We start from the raw sequence: 25474 nt of genomic DNA on the forward strand, positions 1-25474 counted from the left end.
AAGATCAGCATTTCCTTCTGAGGAAAGGGATTTTGATTACACTGAGATAAATAGCTCTCCTTTTAATTTTTCATGATTAAAAAAAAAAATCACCCTTTGCCTGGACAACACCAGAATCTTAAATTTCTTGTAAAATGCATCTTGTTACTCTTAATGATAATATGAAGTATGTGGCTTAACAATCAACGAATACACTGCATTCTAAACTTTTGCACCCAGATCATGACTGGTACAATGCAAGGTTCATATCTAGTACAGAGACATAAATTGAATTGTTTGGTATATTGTCAGTTTTTATGAGTGTTTTGGGATGGCAGTTGTCCTCAGAATTAAAAGAGCTTATCTCTGAATTCTAAGCCAAATGCGAGGTGTCCCAGAAGCAAACTTCCTCTGACAGACAGTTAGAGGAAGCGTGACTCATCTGCCCAGGAAGTGTTTAAGGAGGTGCCATGATGATGAAAGTCGGTTCAGACCCGTTGTTACTAAGACATAAAATCTCAAATGCTTTTCTCCCATTGGCAAGTGGGATACTGACTACCATACTTCTTAGATTCAGATATAGAATTCCCATGGTTTTTGTAGAAAAGCTGAGAGGCCAGGAGACAGAAGCCCTGCTTTCAATACATGGGACCAATCTATCCTCATCACAACTGGGAAGGCTGTTTTGGAAATCATAGCTCTGCACGGACTGCAAAATATTTTAGATAGCAAAAGTTAATCCACAAAATCGTGTTTATGTTGAAATAATAATAAATAATACTTAGTAGCATTTAATAAGTAATATTTATTAGTGGAGTATTATTCTAAACCCTTCATGTATGTTTCCTAAATTTAAAATTCCTAGCAGCTCTATAATGTAGGTATACTGTTCTCCGCATTTTAGAGTTCTGGAAACTGAGCCATGTAGAAGTTTAGTAATTAAAGTCCTCAAGAATAATTTCTTTATGTTTTCTTCATGGGTAATTATATTTTAAAACAAGAATTGTCAAATTCAAGGATACAATAAAGTCCTTATTCTCTGTAATAATAGAGAAAACTAAAAATAATTTCTAGGGACACCTGAGTGGCTCAGTCGGTTAAGCGATCAACTTCAGCTGAGGTCTTGATCTCATGTTTTGTGGGTTCGAGCCCTGCATCGGGCTCTGTGTTGACAGCTCAGAGACTGGAGCCTGCTTTGGATTCTGTGTCTTCCTCTCTCTCTGTCCCTTCTTCTCTCTCTCTCTCTCTCTCTCTCAAAAATAAATAAACATTAAAGAAATAATAGTAATTTCTAAATTATAATGATCACATGCAAAACTCCATTAGTCAATGGAATCAACATATTCTTTGTTATATTTAACAGAGCTTCGAGTGAAGTAAGCGGACTAAAATGTTGGCTTTATCATTTATCCTTTGTGAGAAGTGCCAAATGCATCAGTGACTCCAGCTGCAGACAGAAAGCAAGAGGACACTCAAGTGTCTTAAGAGATGAACCATTAATTATATCTCAGCCTTGTCTTCGCCTGGACCAGCCCCACTCCAATCATTGGTCCACTTCTGCTGATTTTACCTCCTCGGTGCTCTCAAATCCTTCTATTACATTCTCCCTCCTCAGCTTGCAAGGAACTGGTGCCCTCTCTCTCTCGCCTGGGCTGCGGCGACCCCCTCACTGGATCTCCACAGTTACTTTCACCTCCCTTCCATTTTCCCTTAAAGCCAGAGTCTTTAAAGGCGCCAATCTGAGCAGGCCGTTTCAGGCTCACACTCCTGAAAGACCTCTTGCTGCTCCAGGGGACGTCCCTGAAACTCCTCATGCCCCCTCAGTGCTGGGCTATGCTCGCTCGCTCGCTGGCTCGCAGGGTCCCATCCACCCAGAAGCCCCACACTCAGCCTCAGCCATACCGGACTTCCTTCAGTTCTGACAAGGATTTTCTCCTGGGCTCGACTCTAGCCAGGCTCTCCGAACCTTCTTCCTGACTAGGCCTCAACCTTGGCCTACAAAAAATGAGGACTCTGGGCACACGTGCTTTCATCCACTCACGCCCCCCATATTAAAAGACTTAAACACTAACATGGTTTCTAATAGCTCAAGGTCACATCCCCAGGATGACCCCTGCCCCGCTTAAAGTGCCTGCCTGAGAAAAGCTCAAGGCAACCAGAAGAACTGATGGTTTGCTCCAGCCAACACCTGAGGCTGGGCCCCTGACTACCCTTTCTTAGAACACTTACTAAAAAGGGCTTATAGGTGTGAATCCTTCCTCTGTCCCTCTGAGATGTATGTGTGCCTCCTAGGACTCAGAAGTACTTTCTCAAGGATCTGAGAGCCATGCCTTTGAAATGTAATCTTCAGGAAGGATGGGACCCTGGCTCCCAGTCTGTGTGGGAGGGCAGAATCCTAACTCCCATGGCTGCAGACAACAGCATGCTGCAGCTGGCCTGGCCACACGGACACGGACTAACCTTTTGTCATTTCTCACTTCCCTGAGTGCTCGGGCTGCTGCCCCCTCCCACCTCCCTCATTCTCCCTTTAAAACGTCCAGTCGCGTCCCTACAAAGCGAAGGGAGTGCGGTTTGTGCTGGATCCCACTGTAGGAGCACATGACGCATTAAGCTCTACCTTTGCCACTCGAACTCGCGGCTGCGTTAGCTCTGACAGATCCTCCAACACAACTTCTCTTTGAACTTGGTAAATTATTCTTCCTCGGGGAAGACAAGGAAGGGACACAGTCTATGTGTCTGAAATGTATTTGAATGACCAGATGAATGGATATGTGAATGAATAATGCATATTTAGGGTGGTATGGCTTGAGGACATACTGCAGCAAATGTGGAACAAAACAACAACCCCTATTTGACTGTGTTTAATTTAGCATTTCTCAAACTGATATTTGTAAAACATCTGTCGACATTTGCGGCAGAGAGAGGTATAAGGGCTTCCCCAAATTGACTTCCCTTTTGTCTGGGTTCCTGAATCACCATGTGCAAGGCAAGGAACACATGCATACTCTCCAACACGACTGAGAAATAAACTTGTAGTACATGAAGCATCTGAGAACGTATAACAACAGCTCGTGTTACCTTAACTAATCGCAATATCACCCGGGCCTGGTGTTTCACAGTCGCGGTATGGAAAATTGCATGGCTCAGGCCGCAGACTTAGAAAACACAAGTGTAGGACTTGAAGACGCAGTTTGGGTCCATTCTTTCACTTGAAATGCATGATTTTGTAATTGGAAGAGGTCACGGGAGTGTAATTAACAATAATATAAACATCTGGTGGACAAGATGACATCAATCTTATGAAGACTGGGAAATGCATTGGACAGAAGTCACTGACATAATCAAGAGGATTTGAGAAGGGGAAGGACCGGAAGGGTATACAGAAATGAGCTGGAGGAAAAAAAAAAAAAAAAAAAAAAAAGAAATGAGCTGGAAGATGATAGTGGCAAAGGTGCCAAATAAACACGGGTGGGGGAGAAAAGTTTCGAATCAGAACACAAAAATCGCAAAGTAAAGCTGATGTCTTTATATGATGAGATAAATATAATGATAGTATCACTGCATCTTGGTAAGAAAAAGATGTGATTCATCTTATAGGAATGGACAAGTAAGACCTATTGAAAGAGAAACATTCAATGATAGCACTTGAAGGGACACATTAAGAAGATACCTATTAAAAATATTTATAACTCCCCGAAGAGAGCTTTGAAGTGAGGGTAAAATGTGCTGTCAGAGTCAAAGTGGGCTGCAGACAGTGGTCTCAAGTGCTGGCCCAAGAGCTCGGTGGGGGGGGGGGGGTGGGGGCGGTGGTGCGGTCTCTAGTGAGATTCCCGGAGACTTTGGTTAAGTAGGTCTGGGGTGAGGTCTAGGAATATGTTTTTCTAACAAGATCTCCAAGTGACTCTGGAATGCAGCCAGTTACAGGGGCTTCACCTTCACATGGGCTTCTTCCTCAGTAGAGATTCCAATTTGTTCCCAAGGAAATTTGTGGACACTAATGCAGCACAAAGAGACACGCAGGGGTGGCAAAGGGGAGATAATTTCAACCATCTGGACATCTCTCATATGTCTAAACTGGAAAAAGCATGGAATTCAATGAATTCTTTAAATGCTCTCCTCTCTCAAAAAGTAAACAGTGAAGAGAAATGCTACTCTGGATTAATTCTGGACAGCAGAAAAGTGGTTGTTAATGTAGAACAAAACACTAGGAGACACTGATCGATGTCCCTGGAGACTGTGATACTGACTATACCAGCCATGGGCCTAAGGTTTTAGGGAGTCCAACTTCAAAAGGAGATATGAGCTCATGGACCAAAACAATTCAAAATTAAAGAAAAAAGAGAAGCAATAGAGAAAAGAAAGAAAATTCAACACAGATGACAAATTCTCATAAAATTAAATTCTGCCCACAAAGTCAGGAATAACTTTTGGGGCAATAAAAAGGGAAACCTCTGAAGAAATCAATTAAGAAGGAACAATGGAGCTTATATAGTTTTCTGACCATTTTATGAGCACAAAAATTGGCTCAACTTTGGGAAATTGCACAGTTAGAAAAAATGCCTACTTTCTAAAGCTAAGATTAGGGCAAATGAAAGATCAAAATATGGATGGATCGACACTTTCAGAAAAGAGCATAATGTGATGAAGGGAAAACAGAAACATATCTAGTACAATTTTGAAACTAGAAGAAGAGACAATGAGATCCAATTTACATGATAAGGCAGTCAATTCCTTTAAATGAATTTTTTGGGCTTGACTGAATTATATCCTGCACTACAGAAAGGTATAGTTACCACAAATTAATTGTGTAACCTTACTGAATTTATGAGTGTTAAGAAATTTTTTAACATGCCAGCAGAAACCATGCCCCCACACACAATCTATGAGCCACACTGGCCAGAGGACTGGACTTCACTTCTCCTGGCCAGAGCCGGTCATACTGCCCAGAGGGGCATGCATCCACAAGTGGGCCAGATCCATGCCTTTACTGTCAGGCTCAAAAAGATGAGACCCCGGGGCACCTGGATGGCCCAGTTGGTTAAGCATCTGAGTCTTAGCTCAGGTCATGATATCACAGTTCATGAGACTGAGCCCCATGTCAGGCTCTGCACTGATAGCATGGAACCTGCTTGGGATTCTCTCTCTCCCTTGCTCCCTGCCCCTCCCCTGCTTCTTCTCTCTCTCTCTCTCTCTCTCAAAAATAAATAAATAAACATTTAAAAAAAAATATGAGACTTCCGTGCTGGTAACTGGTCACCAAGGGGAAGCCTAGTTGGTTGTAAGAGCTCGAGGCAAATGGTCATGTGGAGTCATGGCTGGGGCAGCCATATTGAAGGTAAAGTTCTGAGGCTGCAGAAAAGCAGAGGAAGCTTTTGGGAAGACAGATGGAAATGGAGTATACAGGTGCAGGGAGAGGCCACTAAGCTGCTTTTGTTCCTGCCCTTTTCCAGCTTCTTAGTTTATCCTGGGTCATGAGGCTTTTTACTTTCCTCAGAGGACAACCCTTTCACAATTCTAATGGTGTCGTTCAAGTGTGTATCTGCAACCAAGAGCATAAAACACAACAATGAAAAATAGTAGAATGGCCAGAGGTCTCAAGGAAAATGTTTCAACTTCCAAACTGAAGAAAAGAGTTATTCTAGAATCTCATGGGTAAGACTGACAGCATTTTTTGGAAAAATTCTAAATTGGACACTAAAAATAGTTTGTCACTATGTACCAAAAAAAAAAAAAAAAAAAAAGGTGATTATAATAAATGACCAGTGCTTATCTATGAAGAAGTGTGCTAAAATAATATAGACTTCTCTCTGTGACAGTATTATGGTAAATCTGCAGGCTCCATGGACATCTCCTCGTGTCATCTCTGAAGGTGACAGAAAATTGTGAGTGTATACAGAGAGGGTGTGCAGTGTCATAACTAAAAGCATTGGCCGTGCCACAGGGCCTGGTAGAAAGCCTGACTTCAACACCTCTAATGTTTGTGACTGTGGACATTTGCCTCAACTGTCTCACCTGTCAAAGGGGGTAATATATCTTACATTATAGGGTTGCTATAATAATTACCTAGCAAATAATAAGTGTTCAAGAGAGGTCAGCAATTACTATTATCAAGTTTGAATAGTGCTATCCCAGAAGTGTCCGACAATACATCATCTTACCAAAGAAAGATGTTATTTTGGAGTATTTGAAACAGGCACCATCTTTTTTGACATTTTTATCAACTACTTTTGAAGAACTAGTAGGCCAGAGGCCAGTAAGTCTACATGCAAATGGATAATTTACAGACCAAAGAAGCGGGGTTTAGAAGGATTATAATGAGTTCAATTCGCAGGCAAAATAGTCAAATATAATTTAGTAGGAATGATATCCTATGTATGGCTCTGAAGCCATTACAGTTCATATAAAAGTGACCTGGAGAATACAGGTATTAATATAGTCCAACATTATAACTTGACTAACAATAAGCCTGTGTAACCTCAGCCTACGTACAATACCAGAAGTATATGAGCCAGATAATACAGTCCCAGCATACTTGACCCTGGCCAGCTTCACTGGAGTGTTGACTCTAACCCGGGGCCACATTAGAAGAGACACTGACATACAAGACAAAATGCAGAGGAGGGTGTCTTGTGAGAGCTTGCCTCATGAGGACGAGTTAGGGAAATGTAGGATGAGGACTGGAGAAAGGAAGCTAGGACTTCATGCCATTTCCTTGAGAGAATTCAGACAGTGAATTCATGGACTTAAACCTCTGTCTACGCTCACTCTCTGCCCTTTGTGCTTCTTTGTATTGTGGTCCCACTCTTGCTCCCCCTTCCCCCAAACACCACTTTGCCTGGAGTCACGGTGATCTCCACGGGACACTTCTTAACCCTGAGATCCCCCTTGGCCCCTGGGGAGCCTCTCCCCCTTGTTGATCACTGTCACCTTCTTTATACTCTCTGCCCTTAGCGTCCATGGCACAACCACCTCAGAGTTTCCCTCTTTCCTCTACACGCCACGAACACATGCTCCCTGTCGACTTAATACAGGCTCTGGCCCTCCTGCACATCTCTGTGCTGATGTCTCCCAAACCCATCACTTTCATTTCTATACTCAATCAGCTATTAGAAATCTCCTCCTCTGTGCAGAGACTCAGACTCAGCATAAAAATTAAGAAGTGAAATCAAGTTGTGGGATGCACAGAGAATCCTTAAGGTTGACTTCCCATAACTGCATGGACAGTATGGTCTTACTTATTCCTTTAGGCAAGTGACCCTTCCTCCCATTGAATATTTAATTTCCAAATCTGAATCATTTTGTTTTGCCCAGAGGACAAATAATAAAGGATGGTTTAGCTTCCCAATGGGCTGTCTACCAACCCACACCCCTCAGCAAGGTTGGGCACAATGTCCGACCAGCACCTAATCGAGTCCTTCCATAATCTCAGCTTTATTGATTCAAAATAACTCAATTCTGGCTGCAGTAACAGGCACTCAGCTGGGACCTGGCTCAGTTACTTGAAAAACCCTTTAACTACAAGTTATTAAATTAATGGAAACTAGATTTTGTGTTTGTGGCTTTTCTCTTCTTAAGTGGTTATTTGTGCTTTTAAAATTTTCATCATAGACCAGCCATTGTAGCAATAGCTCTGACCTTGCCCCTTGGCTTACAGAAGCGGAAAAAAACCTCCTCCCTCTGGCAACACTGTCATTCTTTGGAAGGCTGTGCTGAGCTTTTGGTTCTCACTCTTTACTTTTGCTGCTTTCACCATCAATGTTGCACAAGATAAATGGCATATCTCTCACGTCATCGATGAAGGGCCTTTAATTAGTGGCTCTGTGGTTGTTGGAAGAGGTATTTTTTGGTTGACGGTTTCAAAAATTATCTGATGGGCCTTTCTGTTACCTTTCCATCTTCAAGGAAGCCCGAAGAGGTGGAGTGCAGTCCCTGGAAACATTTCATCTCATTTTTTCCCCATTCTTTCTTCTAAAGCTTCCTTTAAGGTCCAGGTCGGAAGCTTCCCCCCTTCCCCCCGCTCCTCCCCCCCCCCCCCAACAGCTTCCTCCATTGTACTTTTATCAAATCACTGCTACGGTGCCTAACATGTGCTTATGCACACAGCGCTCTCCAAGACCATGACTTGTCTTTTGCTTTGTGCTCAAAGTAGTAGAACTGCGGTCAATGTGTAGGAATTGGACAAAAAGTTCAGTTTGGAATTCAGTCCTTTCTCATTAATTAATAGCTATCGTCAGGCTGATGCTAATATATGGCAGTGATATTCAAGTTATAGTGAGCGCACTGGATTCCTATAGGTTCCCAACTCCATAATCAATGCCTGGGTCACAAATTCAGTAGAAGACGGCTCACACCTTCAAAAAGCTCATAGTCCAGTAGAACACGTGGGCACCATCACAACTGGTAAAAATGTGGTAAGGTAAATTGCTGTGTTTGAAGTATGAGCAAGGGGCTTTGCGAGCAAATTTCCATTTTCTCTACAGAATGCACAAGATCTTACCACGTGAAGAAAATAGAAGGATGGCTACTCCAGGTAAATGGAGTGAGACAACCATGTCGTTATTAAGCCTGTGAAGACCATCTGAACACTAGATGAAGAAAGATGACTTTAAAACCATTGTCAAGTTCATGTTTGTAAGTTTGTTTGATGTTATATCATACTTCCTTTGAATACTAGTAAATATAACTTTCTAATGGGTAAGCACCATGGCTGCTATTTCAAAACTATCTGCTTTGAAAAACAAAAGGGCTATTTGGAAAAGTTATGTTAACCTCAAACAGCCTCAACAGAGCTAATTTTTTTAAAGAACTGGTGAAAAGAAGGTTAAGAAACTTTTACAAGGATGAAGTTTTCCTAAGACTATGTCCTTAAAGTTACAAGTGCTGAGGGTTGGAAGTCTTTGTAAGCAAGACTTCGAAAAGGTCAAGAACTCACGGTTTATGGGCACGAGCCTCGTGTCAGGCTCCGCGCTGACTGTGCAGAATCTACGTGGGATTCTCTCTCTTTCACTCTCTCTGCTCCTCTCGGGTGTTCTCTCCCTCTCTCTCCCTTTCTCTCTCAAAATAAATAAATAAGCTTAAAAAAAACCCAGAAACCCACTAAGTCACTAGGTGGCACAGAGGGAATGAGGGGAATTTCATAACGTTAGCAGAGTGAGTACTTGTCACTCAAGAAAAGATTTTTAGTGAAAACCTCATATGTGATTCAAAAGTATTAGACACAATGTTGATGGATATAATGATGGTATTTTAGATGGGCTCAAAAGGGATTTTATTAATGATGAAAACTTGACGTCAAAATATATGTCAGTGGCTCCAAATTGTTTTATGAAGTGTAAAAGCAGAAACGGTAATTTCTAAATTAATATAATAGTTTATAAGCCATAAAATTTTATATACGAATGCACAGTTACATTAATAAAGTAACACAAGTAGGTCCCTAACGTTTCAATCTGTAGCCCTAAAAAGCCACATACGCAGATCAGCAAAAAATCTTTTATAAATAAAACATCTTATTGTAAAAACAGCAGATTACCTGATATTTTGGGTTGGCTAATTTTCAAGCAAGTTTCATTGAATAGTATTGTATACAGAGTTGAATAAATGCCACAGGTGGTCATTATTGTAACAAATAGAAATTTCTGTTTTACCAAAAGAAAAATGAACTGAAGTTTAAAAATAAAACGGGGCGCCTGGGTGGCGCAGTCGGTTAAGCGTCCGACTTCAGCCAGGTCATGATCTCGCGGTCCGTGAGTTCGAGCCCCGCGTCAGGCTCTGGGCTGATGGCTCAGAGCCTGGAGCCTGTTTCCGATTCTGTGTCTCCCTCTCTCTCTGCCCCTCCCCCGTTCATGCTCTGTCTCTCGCAAAAATAAATAAACGTTGAAAAAAAATTTTTTTTTTAAATAAATAAAAATAAAAACAAGAATCAAATCATGATTTCTAGTTATCGGGCAAATTCGTTATTAAATAAAGCCATGGCACCCAAACATTTTCTGATCTCCTGTTTATAGGGAACAAAAGTAACAAAAAATAGAAGTTATTCTTTTACGTCTGGGATTATTTAAATAACATGAGGTCAATCAGTCCAGAAGTTACGTTGAAAACTAAAAACATAGGTAATCCTTTGTGTATATAATTTAGTGGATTAAATATCCTTAGTATTAATACGGTGCAGTGAAAGTGACACAAAATATACCTGTTCAAATACCATGGGTCGTTGGCATATCACAGATGTGTAGGGCAGGGTTGGAGATTCAGTTCTATGAAGCACAATAGTTTGGCTTGCCTACCTGAATCTGAAAATGCAGTAACTTATTTAGGTTCAGAATACATACCTCTAAGTAGTCTGTGGAGCAGTTTGTGTGAGTTTCCAACTCAAATGCTAAAAATGTATAATTCACCGTGTTGCCCGCTGTCACTTGGATGGTCCAGTTACAACGCTGATTGTCAGAATAGGGATTTGGATAATGTATACTCTCTAAGATGCCATAGGATCGGTTCACAATTACCACGTTCTCACAGGCTGAAAAAAAACACCCATGATTATTAAGAACCACTATCATGTCTTTCATAATTGCCCCAAGATGTGTGAGATTTTCCTTTAGGAAAAGATCTAGATTAAAGTATATAGTTTATATATTTTATATTTGTATGTTATGCAAATGTGTATGCAAATGTATATATGTGTGTCTATATACATAGTACAGCATTTTACAGTGAGTCTCCATTTAGAACAGATGAGAAATAATACTTAAGTGAACTCAGAAACTTTAACGTGCCATGAAAATCATCGATTCCCATAAAGAGGCATCCAATTCCTATGAACTGGTGAAAACCAGGATAGCTCAGCACTACTCAGGGTGCAGTCTGATTTGTTTACAGAAGTGTATTAAATATTCTATGCTTCTGTTTTTCTAACTTTAACGTTTGAAAGAACAGAAATCCTGACCTTTAAATTCAACGGTTTAAAAACACAAAGTTCTATGTGAGTGCTAAAAACGGACAACAACATGGCTTTGTTGAACATTCAGAAGTCAGCATGAAATTCACAATAAAGGCTCCCTTATTCCTCTGGTGAGTCATCAGGAAGTCCAGAACAAATAGAGGCAATGTAAAGGATTGGAAGAAGAAATGAACATCTTAAGTTCTGAAAAAAAGGCTTCCATTTTGAAAATACCAAAAGCTGGTATTTTCCTCAGCTGAGTTTTCAACAAAACTGTACTAGGTACCTCTAGGGGTGGCTGGTCCCCGGAGTCAGTGCCAAATTCAGCCCAAATTAATGACCTGAACAAGGCATATACATGCCTTTTCCTAAGCCTTTTCCATATTATCTCCATGATGTGTGATAAAAGAGAATGAGAGGATAAACGTTATATTGAAAAAATGGTCTCTGAAAAAGGTGGTTCATAGATGCATTTCTGCTACTATACTTTTTCTGACAGGTGACTAGGACAGCGTTGATAAACTATGGTATGGAAAAGTATACATTTGTGTCTCCTCAGAATAGTCCTTTGCCGGAGCAAGGGAATACTCAGGCTATTTCTCTTTAGGTGACCTTTTTGTCCACAAAGGAATTCTAAGTAATAATTTTGTGGGTTTTGATGCCTGGGAGAAGTTACAGCTATGCAGCACAGAGGTATCGTGTTCCTCAGTGACTACAAGTCAGGGCAGAGGAAAATATACTCGCCTAAGCCATATGGCTGCTCTCTGTGCTCAGAAATTATTCTGTCTGCAAACCTCCAATTTCAAATGGCAAATTTTACAGGAAACCTCACTGGTTAGCTCTGATTTTTGCCTTTAAGGACATATATCCCACCTGCACTGAGTTACTCCTTCAGTGTTCTGAAATTATGAGGGAAAATAAAATATCAGGGGAATAAAAGGGAGGAATCCTTAATAAACAATCTGACTATAAGCAAGAAACAAATTAGCACAGCAATAATAAAATTAGAGAAATGATTATATGCTCAACAAAAAAAAATGCATCCCTGAGAAAATTTAGGAGAGCTTTTCATATACTTGATGGATTTCTGCAGAATAAAGTTTTTCATCATTAAAACTCAGTTTTCAAAACTATATAGAATTCAGCCTAACCCCAAATGTAGGTGAATGTGAATATTTTCAAAATCACACCTAGTCAAGGTCAAACATTAATATGCCTTCAACTAACTCAAAGGGATGTTGTATGTTCCCTTTAGATCTCAAGACTTTCAATTCTATTTTTAGGTAACTGTGTCAAAATATGGATACATTTAGGTTTAGTGGGGCAAGGTACTGTGCTTTCAAATGCACAAGTAAAGTGTTTATTAAATAACAATTCAAGGAAACTTTTCTTAAATGTTCATTTTGAAACTAACATTAGAATGTATTAAATTCTAGACCTAGAAGGGAGATTTCATAATGGCCTTATTTAATCTCCTTTTTTAAGAGAAGAAATCATAGAACCCCATGGAAAAGTGACCTTCTCAGGGGTCAGGGGCCAGGGACAAACCCCTGGGGTCCTCGATTCTTTGTGCAATATTCCTTAATTCTACCATGTTGCCTCACAGGAAAGTAGATTTTAAAATGGCATCTCTACAATGACCGATTTTTCCACGGTAAAGAATGTGCTTATTCTCCATATGACTTACAAGAACTGTAGTTTCCCTTAATAAAAATTAAGGTAACTTTTGATGTACAAGACCAAAAGAAAAACCAAAAACAAACAAACAAACAAACAAAAATAACAACAAAAAAAAAAACCCCAAAAGTGTGGGAGATGCTATGTGCAGTGGAATGTCTAATTAGAAGACTGTAATGTTTGATACAAATGAAAACCCATTAGCCGTTAACTTGTTACACTGATCTTTAACTGAATGGCAACTCTCCCGGCATATTAAATCCTCTATTTTCTAGAGCTTACCACATGCTTTTGTTTATGGCATTAAATTTAATGTTAAGCATTTTTCTCTCAAATAGAATTAAATCTTTCTCATAAGGAGCAAAGATTTATTTCAATTGCTCAATCCAATGGGTTATACTTATTTCAGTCTGTTTCATTATCAGGAAATTGAAGACCCACTACGGGCACTAGGCAGCCAGTCTACATACTTACTCTGCCGATATTTGGCCAGGAAGCCACCTCCTTGTTGACCTTCATCTGTTCTGAGTTTTAAAAACATGCTGTCTCCACTAGAACGGATGAGAGGCGGTGTTTCATCCCCACAAAGCTGAATGAGCAAATGAGAACTGGTACTTGAGCCATCATATACCTTTAATGAAACATTTTAAATGTCAGATGACCGTGGCTATAAACATCATCTAAAAGACTCTACCTCTTAAAAAGTGGGGAAGAAATACATAAAAATACAAGAAATACATGACAGAACACAACAATATCCCTAAAGCACAATATCTTTTTTTTCTATTTTTTTCAATATATGAAATTTATTGTCAAATTGGTTTCCATACAACACCCAGTGCTCATCCCAAAAGGTGCCCTCCTCAATACCCATCACCCACCCTCCCCTCCCTCCCACTCCCCCATCTACCCTCAGTTTGTTCTCAGTTTTTAAGAGTCTCTTATGCTTTGGCTCTCTCCCACTCTAATTTCTTTTTCTTTAAAAATTCTATTTAAATGTCTATAAACTTGGACCATGAACTTGAGCCACTTAGACAGGGCTGTGTATGGAGGGAAGGATGGGAACCCAGGCTGAAATCTGGAGATTAAAAATGAAAGACTAACACCTATTTTTGAGACCATAGCTGTTATCAGTAGTTCTCCTTGCTTTTTTATTTCATAGTTCATAATTTGTGACATTCTAATGCATTTTTTTTATTCAGATTTTTTTTTTTAATGGACAAGGGTCAGTTGCTGCTACTATAAAAAGTCCCACCTTGATGACATCAAGTACCTTCTCCAATTACCAGTATAGTCCTCTACATTGCTAATTTTCAGTGCATATATATAAATTACATAGGTAATAAGGTAATAATCATGATAGAGCTCATAACCCCTCTGGGGAGATTTTAACCATCTCTTAACAGTTCATATTCAATATATTTTAAATACTTACAAGCTATTCAGTAATACATGCCATATTCAGAGAGCTGTCATTTTCATCAAATTTTCTTTTTATTTCTTCTTTTAAGTTTTTTATGTGGATATTTTAAATGTTCTCCTTTCCCGAATTTCAAAGATAAAAATAAATGCATTTATGTGTGTGGGTAAGATGGGAGCAGTGAACGAAACAACTGAACTTTATACATACGGCCAGATAATCTAAAGTGCAGTTTGGGTGGTACTCCAAGTGAAAGTCTTCAAATTCCAGTTCAAATGGGCTGCCGTGGCTGGATTTCAACCACCAATAGCATTCGGAGCTGTGGTAGTAGGGCATCGGGTAGTTGGGAGATATGAACATGCCAGTGGGGGTGGTGAGATTACCCCCACAACCTACAAGAGAAAGAGACCAGGTGACACATTTCTTTTTCTTTATGGTAAAATGGAATCTTCTTGTCTATATCCAACTGGGGCTACTGTTACTCTCCTTTTAACCAGGCCGCAAAACAAGACTGCATCACCAAAGAGTAGCTGGCCCCTGTCAATGTCCTTTCCTTCTCTTAACCAAGACCACCAGCTTGAGGTAATATACCACGAAACAAGGATATTTCCCCTTACTTTGTCCTCAAAATCAAAACCCAAACAGCGCTGTTATTCAGGAATATTTTCAGTGTTTAAGTTTAGTATAAACAGTAATGATAAAATATAGCTAGAAAAAAAAAAAAATGGATAAGAGCCTGGCAGTCTAAGAATCAAGAAACCAGTCAGACTGGACTCTCCAATAAAAGACAGCTCTTTGCCATTTACCTGTTAATGATCCATCCCAGTAAGCTGAGAATCCAGATGCTGAGCCAAAGAAGTCACTCTTAAATTTTAACCATAGTTTGTTACTATGAGAGATGATTCTTGGAGGTGGATTTGAGCCACAGTATTTTCCCAGGGGTGGTGAACTTTCACTGCCTCCATCTCTGGGGCAAGACACAGATGCGGTCATTTACTCGTCACTGATAATATTACTGTTTAAACATTTAATATTATTTGAACTTGGAGACTGCAAACAGATCAGTTTAGGTCGGTCCACTTTTCTTAAAAATACTCTAAATCACAATTTCAAGTTTTCAATTTTTCACCTGATTAAAAACATTTGAGTAGCTTAATAAAGAACATCATTTATGGTTTGCACAACATTTTATATAACCAATTTCAAGCTGAGAGGAAGAGTTTAATCTTCTCTCTCTCAAATGAAGCATCTGGTAAATGTGTCAGAGAACATGGGATAAAGAGACCATAATTATTAACAGTATAAACAAATATTGCTTCATTTTACAGAGAAAACTTAAATGTTTGTCTTCTAACTTGAATTTTTTCAAATTTAATGTTGTTTTTGACATATTTAGCAACATTTTGAAAATAATTCTTCCCCAAGGACTTTTAGGGTCTTAAATCTACTTTGTAATCTGTAGCTTTTTCAAGCATAAAAAAAAGGACTCACTCAACATTCAAATCTAATGATTAGTTATTGTAAATCAAGAAAATTACGTTATTTTGCCATGATATGATACAACTCTGATTTATTTTAGTACCATACCTCACATTATAGAATAAAGTTTATTATAAAAGTATAATACTCTAGGCTTTTGAAAGGTCAAATAAAAATCTGAAATAAATGCACACCAAATTGTGTGTGTACAAAGCCTAATTTATTTCTATGTAAAATGATCTGCATAGATGGCAATATACAGGTCAACTTACCTTTACTGCAAATATAACTTTTTAAATTCATTCTCTCTAAATACCAAAGCATTAAAGAAAAAAGTTCTCACGCTGAAATTCACAAGCCTAGACTTTTATTATTTGAACACAAAAAACTTGGTGAAAACGTTACGGTTCTTATCTTATCATCATTTTTTTGGATATAATGATACCAAATGGACAAAAAACAGCCTTAAATTCTAAACTGATTTTCCATAAAGAAAGTAGGTATTCCGGGACACCTTGGTAGCTCAGTCAGTGAGGGGTCTGACTTTGGCTCAGGTCACATCCACAGTCGGGGAGTTCAAGCCCCACATGGGGCTCTCCACTCTTAGTGTACAATCTACTTTGGATCCTCTGTCTCTCTCTGTCTCTCTCTGCCCCTTCCCCCCCTCTCAAAAATAAGTAAACATTAAAACCATTTTAAACCTGTTTAAAAAAAAAAAAGAAAGGAAAAAAGAAACAAAGTAGGTATTCAATAGTTGCAAGTATCGGGGCGCCTGGGTGGCGCAGTCGGTTGAGCGTCCGACTTCAGCCAGGTCACGATCTTGTGGTCCGTGAGTTCGAGCCCCACATCGGGCTCTGGGCTGATGGCTCAGAGCCTGGAGCCTGGAGCCTGTTTCCGATTCTGTGTCTCCCTCTCTCTCTGCCCCTCCCCCGTTCATGCTCTGTCTCTCTCTGTACCAAAAATAAATAAAAACTTTGAAAAAAAAATTAAAAAAAAAATAGTTGCAAGTATCTAATTTCAGAGGAGTAGTACATCTGTTTACTCTGCCCAAATAAAACCTAGAGTTTATTTTCAAATATTCCCCATAAAATAATCACTTCAAAATAACCACTGAATCTTAGGCAATTTTCTGTTTTTCTTCTGTGAAGTCGGGCTCCACATGACAAACTTTGTATCTTGCAAGAAAGAGCACAACAGGAGCTTTACAGAGAATTTCCATGCGTTTTCCTTAACTTTTCCAGGAAAGACTATGAATGAAAACAAATAAGGGAAAAGGTGATAAAATAAAGGTGCTTACCTGATTTCCACAAAATCTGCTATGCACTCTCCACCAATGGCCTCCTCCAAGGAGAAGTTTGTAAAGTGCAAGGCAATCTGTTGGCTGGTTTCCACCGTGATCCTATAAATGCATTTCCAGTTGTTGGGGTAATTATTGGGGAAGTTTGGAGAAGTAAAAGTCCCAGATTCTTCTGTATAGTCTGTCATGCATGCTGTGAAAAGAAACAAGAGCATAAAAGAGAAAACAGAAAACATCACGCTACATTTATAAGACATTCACTAACACACACTTCATTAATTTGTGCCAAGGGGCTTGATTTTCCATAGGCCATTCTAGAATGCTAACGAACGATTTCCTTTCAAAACAAAGTTTTTTTCTTTTTAATCTCAAAGGCAAAAACAATTATTAATAGCAAACGTAAGCCATGTAGTGGAAACTGTTACATATATCATACCTTTCTAGATCTTGGAGGTGTTATAATCTATTAATCAACGCACATTACCATAAACATTAAACATTTAGGCTGCACCACGGAAATCCTAGAGGGGACCTAGAAATAGCTCAGTTCTGTTCTCCTTTTCCTAACCTTCCTTTAAAATGGTTTTCACCAAGCATGCATTTATGACAAATGACAAAGCAGCACCTCTGCCACGTGAAGAATAGAAGGTAAGTGTCGGGAATCAGACGGACCTTGAATCAATGCCTAGTTCAAACACTGACATGCTGTGCAACCATGAGCAAATTACTGCATCTCTGTGAGCCTCATCTCTCAAATGGGGATGGTAAGTATCTTTGTCTGTACATGTAAGGGTTAGAGATGACACAATGAAGGGGCTTGGCACTTGGTATGTAACTCAATAAATGGTAGTGATCATTATGTTGCAAAATAATTCAGAAAAGTGTATGAAAGTAGAGCTTAAATGATGAGGAATAAATCAGATCATTCATATAAAACATTAAGATGGTACTTGGACAATTTTATATTGCAAGTAAATATTAGCTTCTACTTTAAGAGTTTTAACTTTACCCATTCTGTCCATTAGACTCCATATTTACTAACCAACCCACTCAATCTCCTGTGTCCTTCAAATCTGAGATATTTTCTAAAGAAAATCTTGTTTGGGGGAGCCTGGATGGCTCAGTGGGACAAGCGCCTGACTTCAGCTCAGGTCGTGATCTCGCCTTCCGTGAGCTAGAGCCCCGCGTCGGGCTCTGCGCTGACAGCTCAGAGCCTGGGGCCGGCTTCGGATTCTGCGTCTCCCTCTCTCTTTGACCCCATCCCCTACTCCCACTCTGTTTCTCCCAACAGTGAATAAATGTTAAAAAGGTTAAAAAAAAAGAAAAAAGAAAATCTTGTTTCAATGCATTTTTTAATGTACTGTATCTTTGATTGTATCTAGTAATAACATAAATCTAAGGTCCAGGAGTAGACACAAGCCTCCTAAAAGGTGTTGAGGGAGAATGAACTATTATACTTCATTATAAGTAAAAAAAAAAAAAGAGAAAAGGAGGATGTTCTGATGTAGAATTTCCCCATTTGCTCTGGATGATCACACTCAGAAAAGAGGCGAGGAGCCACTAGCATTGACAGCCGGATGCACAGAAAATAGTACAGGTTCCACTACCTAGGCATAATGTTCAAAGTAAGAGGCACTCATCAAATAATTGGCTCCCTCTATTTTAAAACGTTTATTTATTTATTTTTGAGAGAGAGAAGGGGGAGGAGCAAAGAGAGGGGAAGAGAAAGAATCCCACTACCAGTGCAGAGCCTGGTGGGAGGCTCAAAAACTCACAAACCTTGCGACCATGACCTGAGCCAAAATCACGAGTCAGACGCTTAACCGACTGAGCCACCCAGGTGCCCATGGTTTACTCTATTTTAAATAGCAAGCAAACAAGGCTTTACTTTATTGAAAAAAAATTTGGAAGTGATATTTAACTTCAAAGATGAATATTGTATACTTTTATGTTTTCTATAGTCTGCCAAGAAATATCTCTTCAAAGATCAAGGAAGGCAGGAAGGCAGGAAGGAAGGGAGGGAGGGAGGAAGGGAGGGAAAAGGCAAGAAGAAAGCAGGTGGGGAGGAAAAAGAGGGGCAGAGAGTGAATGGGGTTGTAGAAATGGCATATTAAGTATTTCATATTCGGAATGAATATTACTAAGATAAAAATTCATGGATCAAATGGACATTAAATGAAGGTTATGACCCAGTCTCCCTGAGCTGACAGAACCAGCAGACTCATTGACCACCCCCACATTCACATAGCTTTAGCCAGTCAATTAAACGTCTAGAGCAAATCTGTTTGTCAACTGTTCTTAGAGATAATGTTCCTTCCTTACCCACCCTACTCCCAAAAGGGAAATACAATTGTATTGAATATTTCTAGTGCAACTTGCAATTAGTCTGCAGGAGAATGGTTTATGTAATCAGAATCTCATGTAAAGGAACCAATTCAACAAATATTTGAGAAGTAATGATGCATAATTTCCCCGTACCTTTGTCCATATGAAAGTATCTATTGTGGCACAATTGGTTGTTTTTCATTTCAGACTGAAATTCTGATTTATTCATTATGTTTCTTTTCTTTTGCTGGCACAAAAGTAAACACAATCCCTTATGAAATGGTCCTCACACTGTTTACTTTGTTTGAAAGTCTTTATCTAACAACTTCCTGTTCGACCCCAACATGCCACTAGACAAATAAGCTCATGTATTATTCAAAGCCAAGTTCAATACCACCACCTCTGTGAAATTTTTCCAAATCGAGCAGAATTAATTTCCTTGTGCTCGATAAACCTTTAGGCAAATAGCAATTGGAGCCCCCGAAATATCACATTGTAATTGTTTTATGTGACTACATTTCCTCCACTATGTTTGGAGCAATTATTAGCAATTATTAACTACCACTTACTACATTATCTGGCCCATATCTAAAAAATATTTGTTAAAATTATATTACGGAATGTATTGAAAACTGAGAGGATAGGACAAGTATCTAATTTCTTCCCATTCTCTCTACCTCCATCCTTTTATCCCCTCCACTTTTCTTACCTCCTTCCTATCCCCTCTCCTGGGTAGGCTGAGATTCTTTAATATTTTATAATGTTTATTCAGTCTAAACTATAGACATCTCTGCTTCCAGCCATGACAAATAAACTAGTACTAAACTAGCCCCTCTCCATAAAAACTGTGAAACTGGGCAAAATATACGAGGCACTGGGCAATGGGCAGTTCAAGATTGTGATCCTTGGCACAAAGGAGGTGGGAGTCTATTTCCTTGACTCTTTACCTGCGTGGAATTTTCTGATCCTAGCAGTTTGCTGAAGTCCAAGTAGTCAATGACAGTTCCGCTGAGCTGAGGAATCAGGGATCAGAATTTAGGGCTGTCAAAAGAGCTGGAACTGCAGGGACATATTCCAGCAAGGAAGAACTATACAGAGAGGAGGACCAGACATCTGTGTAAAGTCCCTTATGAATTCTTGCGTGAGCCTGGGCTGGGCAGACATGAGGTGAGACTTCAAAAGCCATGCTAGAGGGGCGCCTGGGTGGCGCAGTCGGTTAAGCGTCCGACTTCAGCCAGGTCACGATCTCGCGGTCCGTGAGTTCGAGCCCCGCGTCGGGCTCTGGGCTGATGGCTCAGAGCCTGGAGCCTGTTTCCGATTCTGTGTCTCCCTCTCTCTCTGCCCCTCCCCCGTTCATGCTCTGTCTCTCTCTGTCCCAAAAATAAATAAACGTTGAAAAAAAAAAAAAAAAAAAAAAAAAAAAAGCCATGCTAGAGGGTAGCTGCTAATAGGCTGGAAGCTACAGGACAGGCAATGCTCCATGGGAGACTACAGAGTTCTCCCACCGTCAGAATCCCCTCATTTACATGCCAAGCACCCAGTTGAGACACAAGAAAGGCCACACCTTAGAAATAAAGACCATGACCAACACTAAGGCTTTCCTATCAATGTTTAAGTCTTAACAAGAACTTGCAGGAGTGATAAAACTTAGAGCTTGAGACCTACCTAGTTTGAAGGGATTAGGAAATACCTAGGTATTTTTCACAAATACACCTTAACAAATAAAAAAAAATACAAATCTACACAAGTACAAGATAATCAGCTAAATATTGAACCGACGTAAACTTCAGAGAAAGAGAAGAGAATCCAGAGTCTTCATAACATATCATTCACCATATCCAGTATAAAACTCAAAACCTGCCACTAATACAAATAAACAGAGTAATAGAAATCATGGTCAAGAAAAAAGTGCAACCTTGTGACTTGAAGACGGCCCAGATAATTATATTAGCAGACAAAAATTTTAATGCAACTACCAGAAAAATGTTCAAAGCCTTAAAGAAAAATATAGCCTCAATGGTAAATAGATAGGGAATCTGGGCAATACAAAGGAAACTATTAAAAGAATCATATAGAAATTCTTTAACTTAAAAATATACTAACCTGAAACTAATATAACACTGTATGTTAACTATATTGATTTTTTTAATTAAAAAAATGTTTTAGTGTTTATTTTTGAGACAGAGCGTGAGCTGGGAAGGGACAGAGAGAGAGGGAGACACAGAATCCAAAGCACAGAGCCTGATGCGGGGCACAAACTCACAAGCCATGAGATTATGAACTGAGCTGAATTCAGGCACTTAATGAACTGAGCTACCCAGGCGCTCCTATATTGAAATTTTAAGAAGAGTAAACTAACTGAAATTTAAAAATGCATGTATGAGCTTAATAGAAACTTTGAAGTAGAAGAAAAAGTGTCATTAAACTTGAAGGTATACCAATAGAAACTGTTTAATCTGAAAAAAAAAAAAAAAAAGAAAAAATGTGCAAAAAACAGATTCTCAAAAACCTAGGAAAAAATACCAAAGAGTCTAGCACACATATAATCAGAGACCTAGAAGGAGAATAGGATGAAAATAGTAAAATAAATAAATAATATATATATATATATATATATATATACACATAAAATATATAAATATAAAATACATAAAATTACATATATATATATATATATATATATATACACACACACACACACACACACACACACACACACATATAGGCTAAAATTCTCCCAAATTTGATTTAAAAAATCAAATTAGCTATTAGCTACAAGGAGTTTAGTCAATCCTAAGCAAGATAAATAAAAGAAAATCACACTCGGGTAATTAAACCATTGAAAAACAAATACAAGAAAAATAAAGGAGTTAGAGGAAAAATGACACACTAGATACAGAAAAACCATGATATGAAAAGTAGCTGGATTCTAATTAGAAACAATGGAGGCAAGAAGAATATGGAATACATTTTTACAGTGTTGACAGAAAAAAAAAAACATTTAATTATCCCCAAAAAAGTATTTTCAAAATGGGAATGCAAAAAAGACATCTTTAGACAAACAGAAGCTGAGAACATTCACCCCTAGAAGTCCTATACTACATGATACTAACAATGTCTGTCATGCCAAAGGAAAATGACACCAAAGGTAAACATATATCTAGAAGAAGGAATGAATAACACCAGAAATGGCAAACAATTGGATAAATGGAAAGATTGCTCTTCTCTGATTTCTTTAAAAGAAAACTAATCATGTAAAGCAAAAACAATAGTAAGGTGGAGTTTATAATGTAAGTAGAAAGAATTAAAGATACAACTAAAATAGCATAAAGAAGAGGGCAGATAGAATTCTACTGTTGTGAGGCTATTACATTTACAAAGAGAGATGTGTGTGAAATACAGTGTCAGTTATAAAATATAAGGTGTGCAGTGTGAAGTAGCAGCATATTTACTCTAAGGAGACTTACCGATAAGCTAACAAAGTATTTTGTTAGCCTCTGAGCAAACACACAAAAAGAGGTATAATTAAAAAGCCAGTGAAGGAAATAAAATGGAATATGAAAAATATTCTGTAAACAAAAAAGAAAACAAAGTAGTAGCAGAAGAAGAAGGGCATCTATGAAAAACCCAAAGCTAACGTGACACTTAAGTAATAAAGGACTAAATGCCTTCCTGTTAAGATTAAGAACAAGGACAATATGTTCATTCTCATCTTTTCCATTCAACATTAGGTGGAAGTCCCTAGCCATTGCAAGAAGGCAGAGAGGGACAGAGAAATAGAAAGAGAGGGAATGAAAAGGAAAAAATATAGCTGTTCTTATTCACAGATATGACCATCTATGTGAAATATACTAAGTAATCTATTAAAATGTACTAGAACTAATAACTGAATTTAACAAGGTTACAGGATACAGGGTAAATATAGAAAAATCAGTTTAAACATTTTTTTAACGTTTTATTTATTTTTGAGACAGAGAGAGACAGAGCATGAACGGGGGAGGGGCAGAGAGAGAGGGAGACACAGAATCTGAAGCAGGCTCCAGGCTCTGAGCCATCAGCCCAGAGCCCGACGCAGGGCTCGAACTCACGGACCGCGAGGTCGTGACCTGAGCTGAAGTCGGACACTTAACTGACAGAGCCACTCAGGCGCCGCTAGAAAAATCAGTTTAAATGGCAGATATGAGCCAAACTGGAAATAAAATTTAAAATATCAATTATAATAACATAAAAAACATAAGGTACTTGATAATAAGTTTAATAGAAATATGAAAAAAAAACTATAGTGCAAACTTTAAAGCATTGCTGAAAGAAATTTAAAAATATTTGAGTAAATGGAGAAGTAAAATATGTTTATGGATTGGAACACTCTACTTAAGATGCTCTTTGTCCCTTATTTATCTATAAATTCAATATAACCTCCATCAAATTCCCAAAAAGTTTTATTTTGGTTTGGTGTGTTTTTTTTTTTTTTAAGTAAATATGGGAAAGCTGATTCTAAAATGTATATGGAAATGTAAAGGATCTAGGATAACCAAAACAATTTTGAAAAATCTGGACAACTTATACTTCCTGCTTTTAAGATACGCTATTATATTACATAAATATTGTAATATAGTGTCCTATGGGAGAAGAGAGATTCCAGAAGCAGACCCAAACATCCATGCACAATTTGCAACAACAATGCAAAGGCAATTTAGTGCAAAAAAAGGAGAATCTTTACGATAAATAGTATTTGAACAATTAAACATGATTCGTTCCCTTAGACACATAATTCACATGGCATAGAAAAATTAACTCAAAATGGATCATAAACATAAATGTGAAACTTCAAACTATAAAACTTGTAAAAGAATACATAAGAAAAGAAGACCCTCACTACTTTCGGAGGCACAGATTTCTTAGACAATATACAAAAAACACTGACCATAAAAGGGTAAAAGGACATAATGTACTTCTACCCTTCAAAATACCATTAAGAAAAGTAAAAGGCCGGCTGCAATGCATTTGCAATGCATTAATCTGACAAGGGACATAGTTATATGCAGAATAGATAGCATAAGACAAAATAAGGCAAATAATACAAACAAAAGTGAACAGAACTATATAATGGACACTTCATAAAAGAAGATATATAAATTGTCAGTAAGTATGTGAAAAGGTCCTCAGCACTATCAGTCATCAGAGACATGAAAATTAAAACAACAATGAGGCCCTACTACACAACGAGTAGAGGTTAAAAATGAAAAGATTCACAATACCAAGTGCTGGTAAAGATGCAGAGAAATCTTTAAATACCAAGATTCAAAAATGAGTAGAGGTTAAAAACGAAAAGATTCAAAACACCAAGTGCTGGTAAAGATGTGGAGAAAGTGTAATTCTCATTTGTTGCAGGTGAGAATATAAAATGGTATAATCCCTTTGGGAAAAAAGCCTGATAGTTTTTCATAAAATTAAACATAGAATTATCATACGATCCAGAAATTCTACTTTTAGGTATTTTATCTAAGAGAACTGATAACGTAAGTCCACAAAAAAAACTGTACATCAAAGTTCACAGCAGGTTTTTTCATAAGCGTTAAAAACTGGAAACAATCCAACTATCCAAAAGTAAGTGAATGGATAATCACATTATGATATATCTATACAATGGAAGGCAATTCAGCAATAAAAGAAAAAGAACCATTTATAAATAGAACAACATAAACAGATTTCAGAAGCATTATGCTAATGAGGAAGCCAGGTATTTGCTTTTGAACAGAAAAAACTAATCCATAGTGATAAGAACCAGATCTGCAGTTGTTGAGGTGGAGCATGGAGAAGGATAGATCAAATGGCTAACAGATGCATGAAAAGATGCTCCACATCACTCATCACTAGGGAAACACAAATCAAAACCATGATGAGATACCACCTCACACCTGTCAGAATGGCTCACATTAACACAAGAAACAACAACAGGTGTTGGCGAAGCTGCAGAAAAGGAGGAACACTCTTGCACTGCTGGAAGGACTGCAAACTGGTGCAGCCACTCTGGAACAGTATGGCAGTTCCTCAAAAAACTAAAACTAGAACTACCCTATGATACAGCAATTGCACTACTAGGTATTTACCCAAAGGATACAAAAATACAATTCAAAAGGGTACATGCACCCCGATGTTTACAGCCGCAGGATCAACAATAGCCAAAGTATGGAGAGAGCCCAAATGTCCATCGATTGACGAATGGATAAAGAACATATGGTACATATATACAATAGAGTATTACTCAGCCATCAAAAAAAAAAAAAAAAAACCCATGAAATCTTGCCATTTGCAATGATGTGGAGGGAGCTAGAATGCATTATGCTAAACAAAATAA

At 38.4% G+C, this 25474-nt stretch overlaps 1 protein-coding gene across 2 annotated transcripts in view; it reads right to left on the bottom strand.

Moving 5' to 3' along the window:
- The window catches only part of CUBN (cubilin), a 283940-nt gene that overhangs the window by 182964 nt on the left and 75502 nt on the right, over positions 1-25474 (bottom strand). For both annotated transcript variants that reach the window (XM_045463384.1, XM_045463382.1), the window contains exons 23-27: positions 16792-16984; positions 14822-14982; positions 14226-14407; positions 13070-13226; positions 10311-10498 (exon numbers count right to left, since the gene is read on the bottom strand). In XM_045463384.1, coding sequence (XP_045319340.1) covers positions 10311-10498; positions 13070-13226; positions 14226-14407; positions 14822-14982; positions 16792-16984 — 881 coding nt within the window. The remainder of the gene's footprint in view (positions 1-10310; positions 10499-13069; positions 13227-14225; positions 14408-14821; positions 14983-16791; positions 16985-25474) is intronic.

The sequence above is a fragment of the Leopardus geoffroyi genome, chromosome B4 (assembly GCF_018350155.1).
Source record: "Leopardus geoffroyi isolate Oge1 chromosome B4, O.geoffroyi_Oge1_pat1.0, whole genome shotgun sequence".
Classification (NCBI taxonomy): domain Eukaryota; kingdom Metazoa; phylum Chordata; class Mammalia; order Carnivora; family Felidae; genus Leopardus; species Leopardus geoffroyi.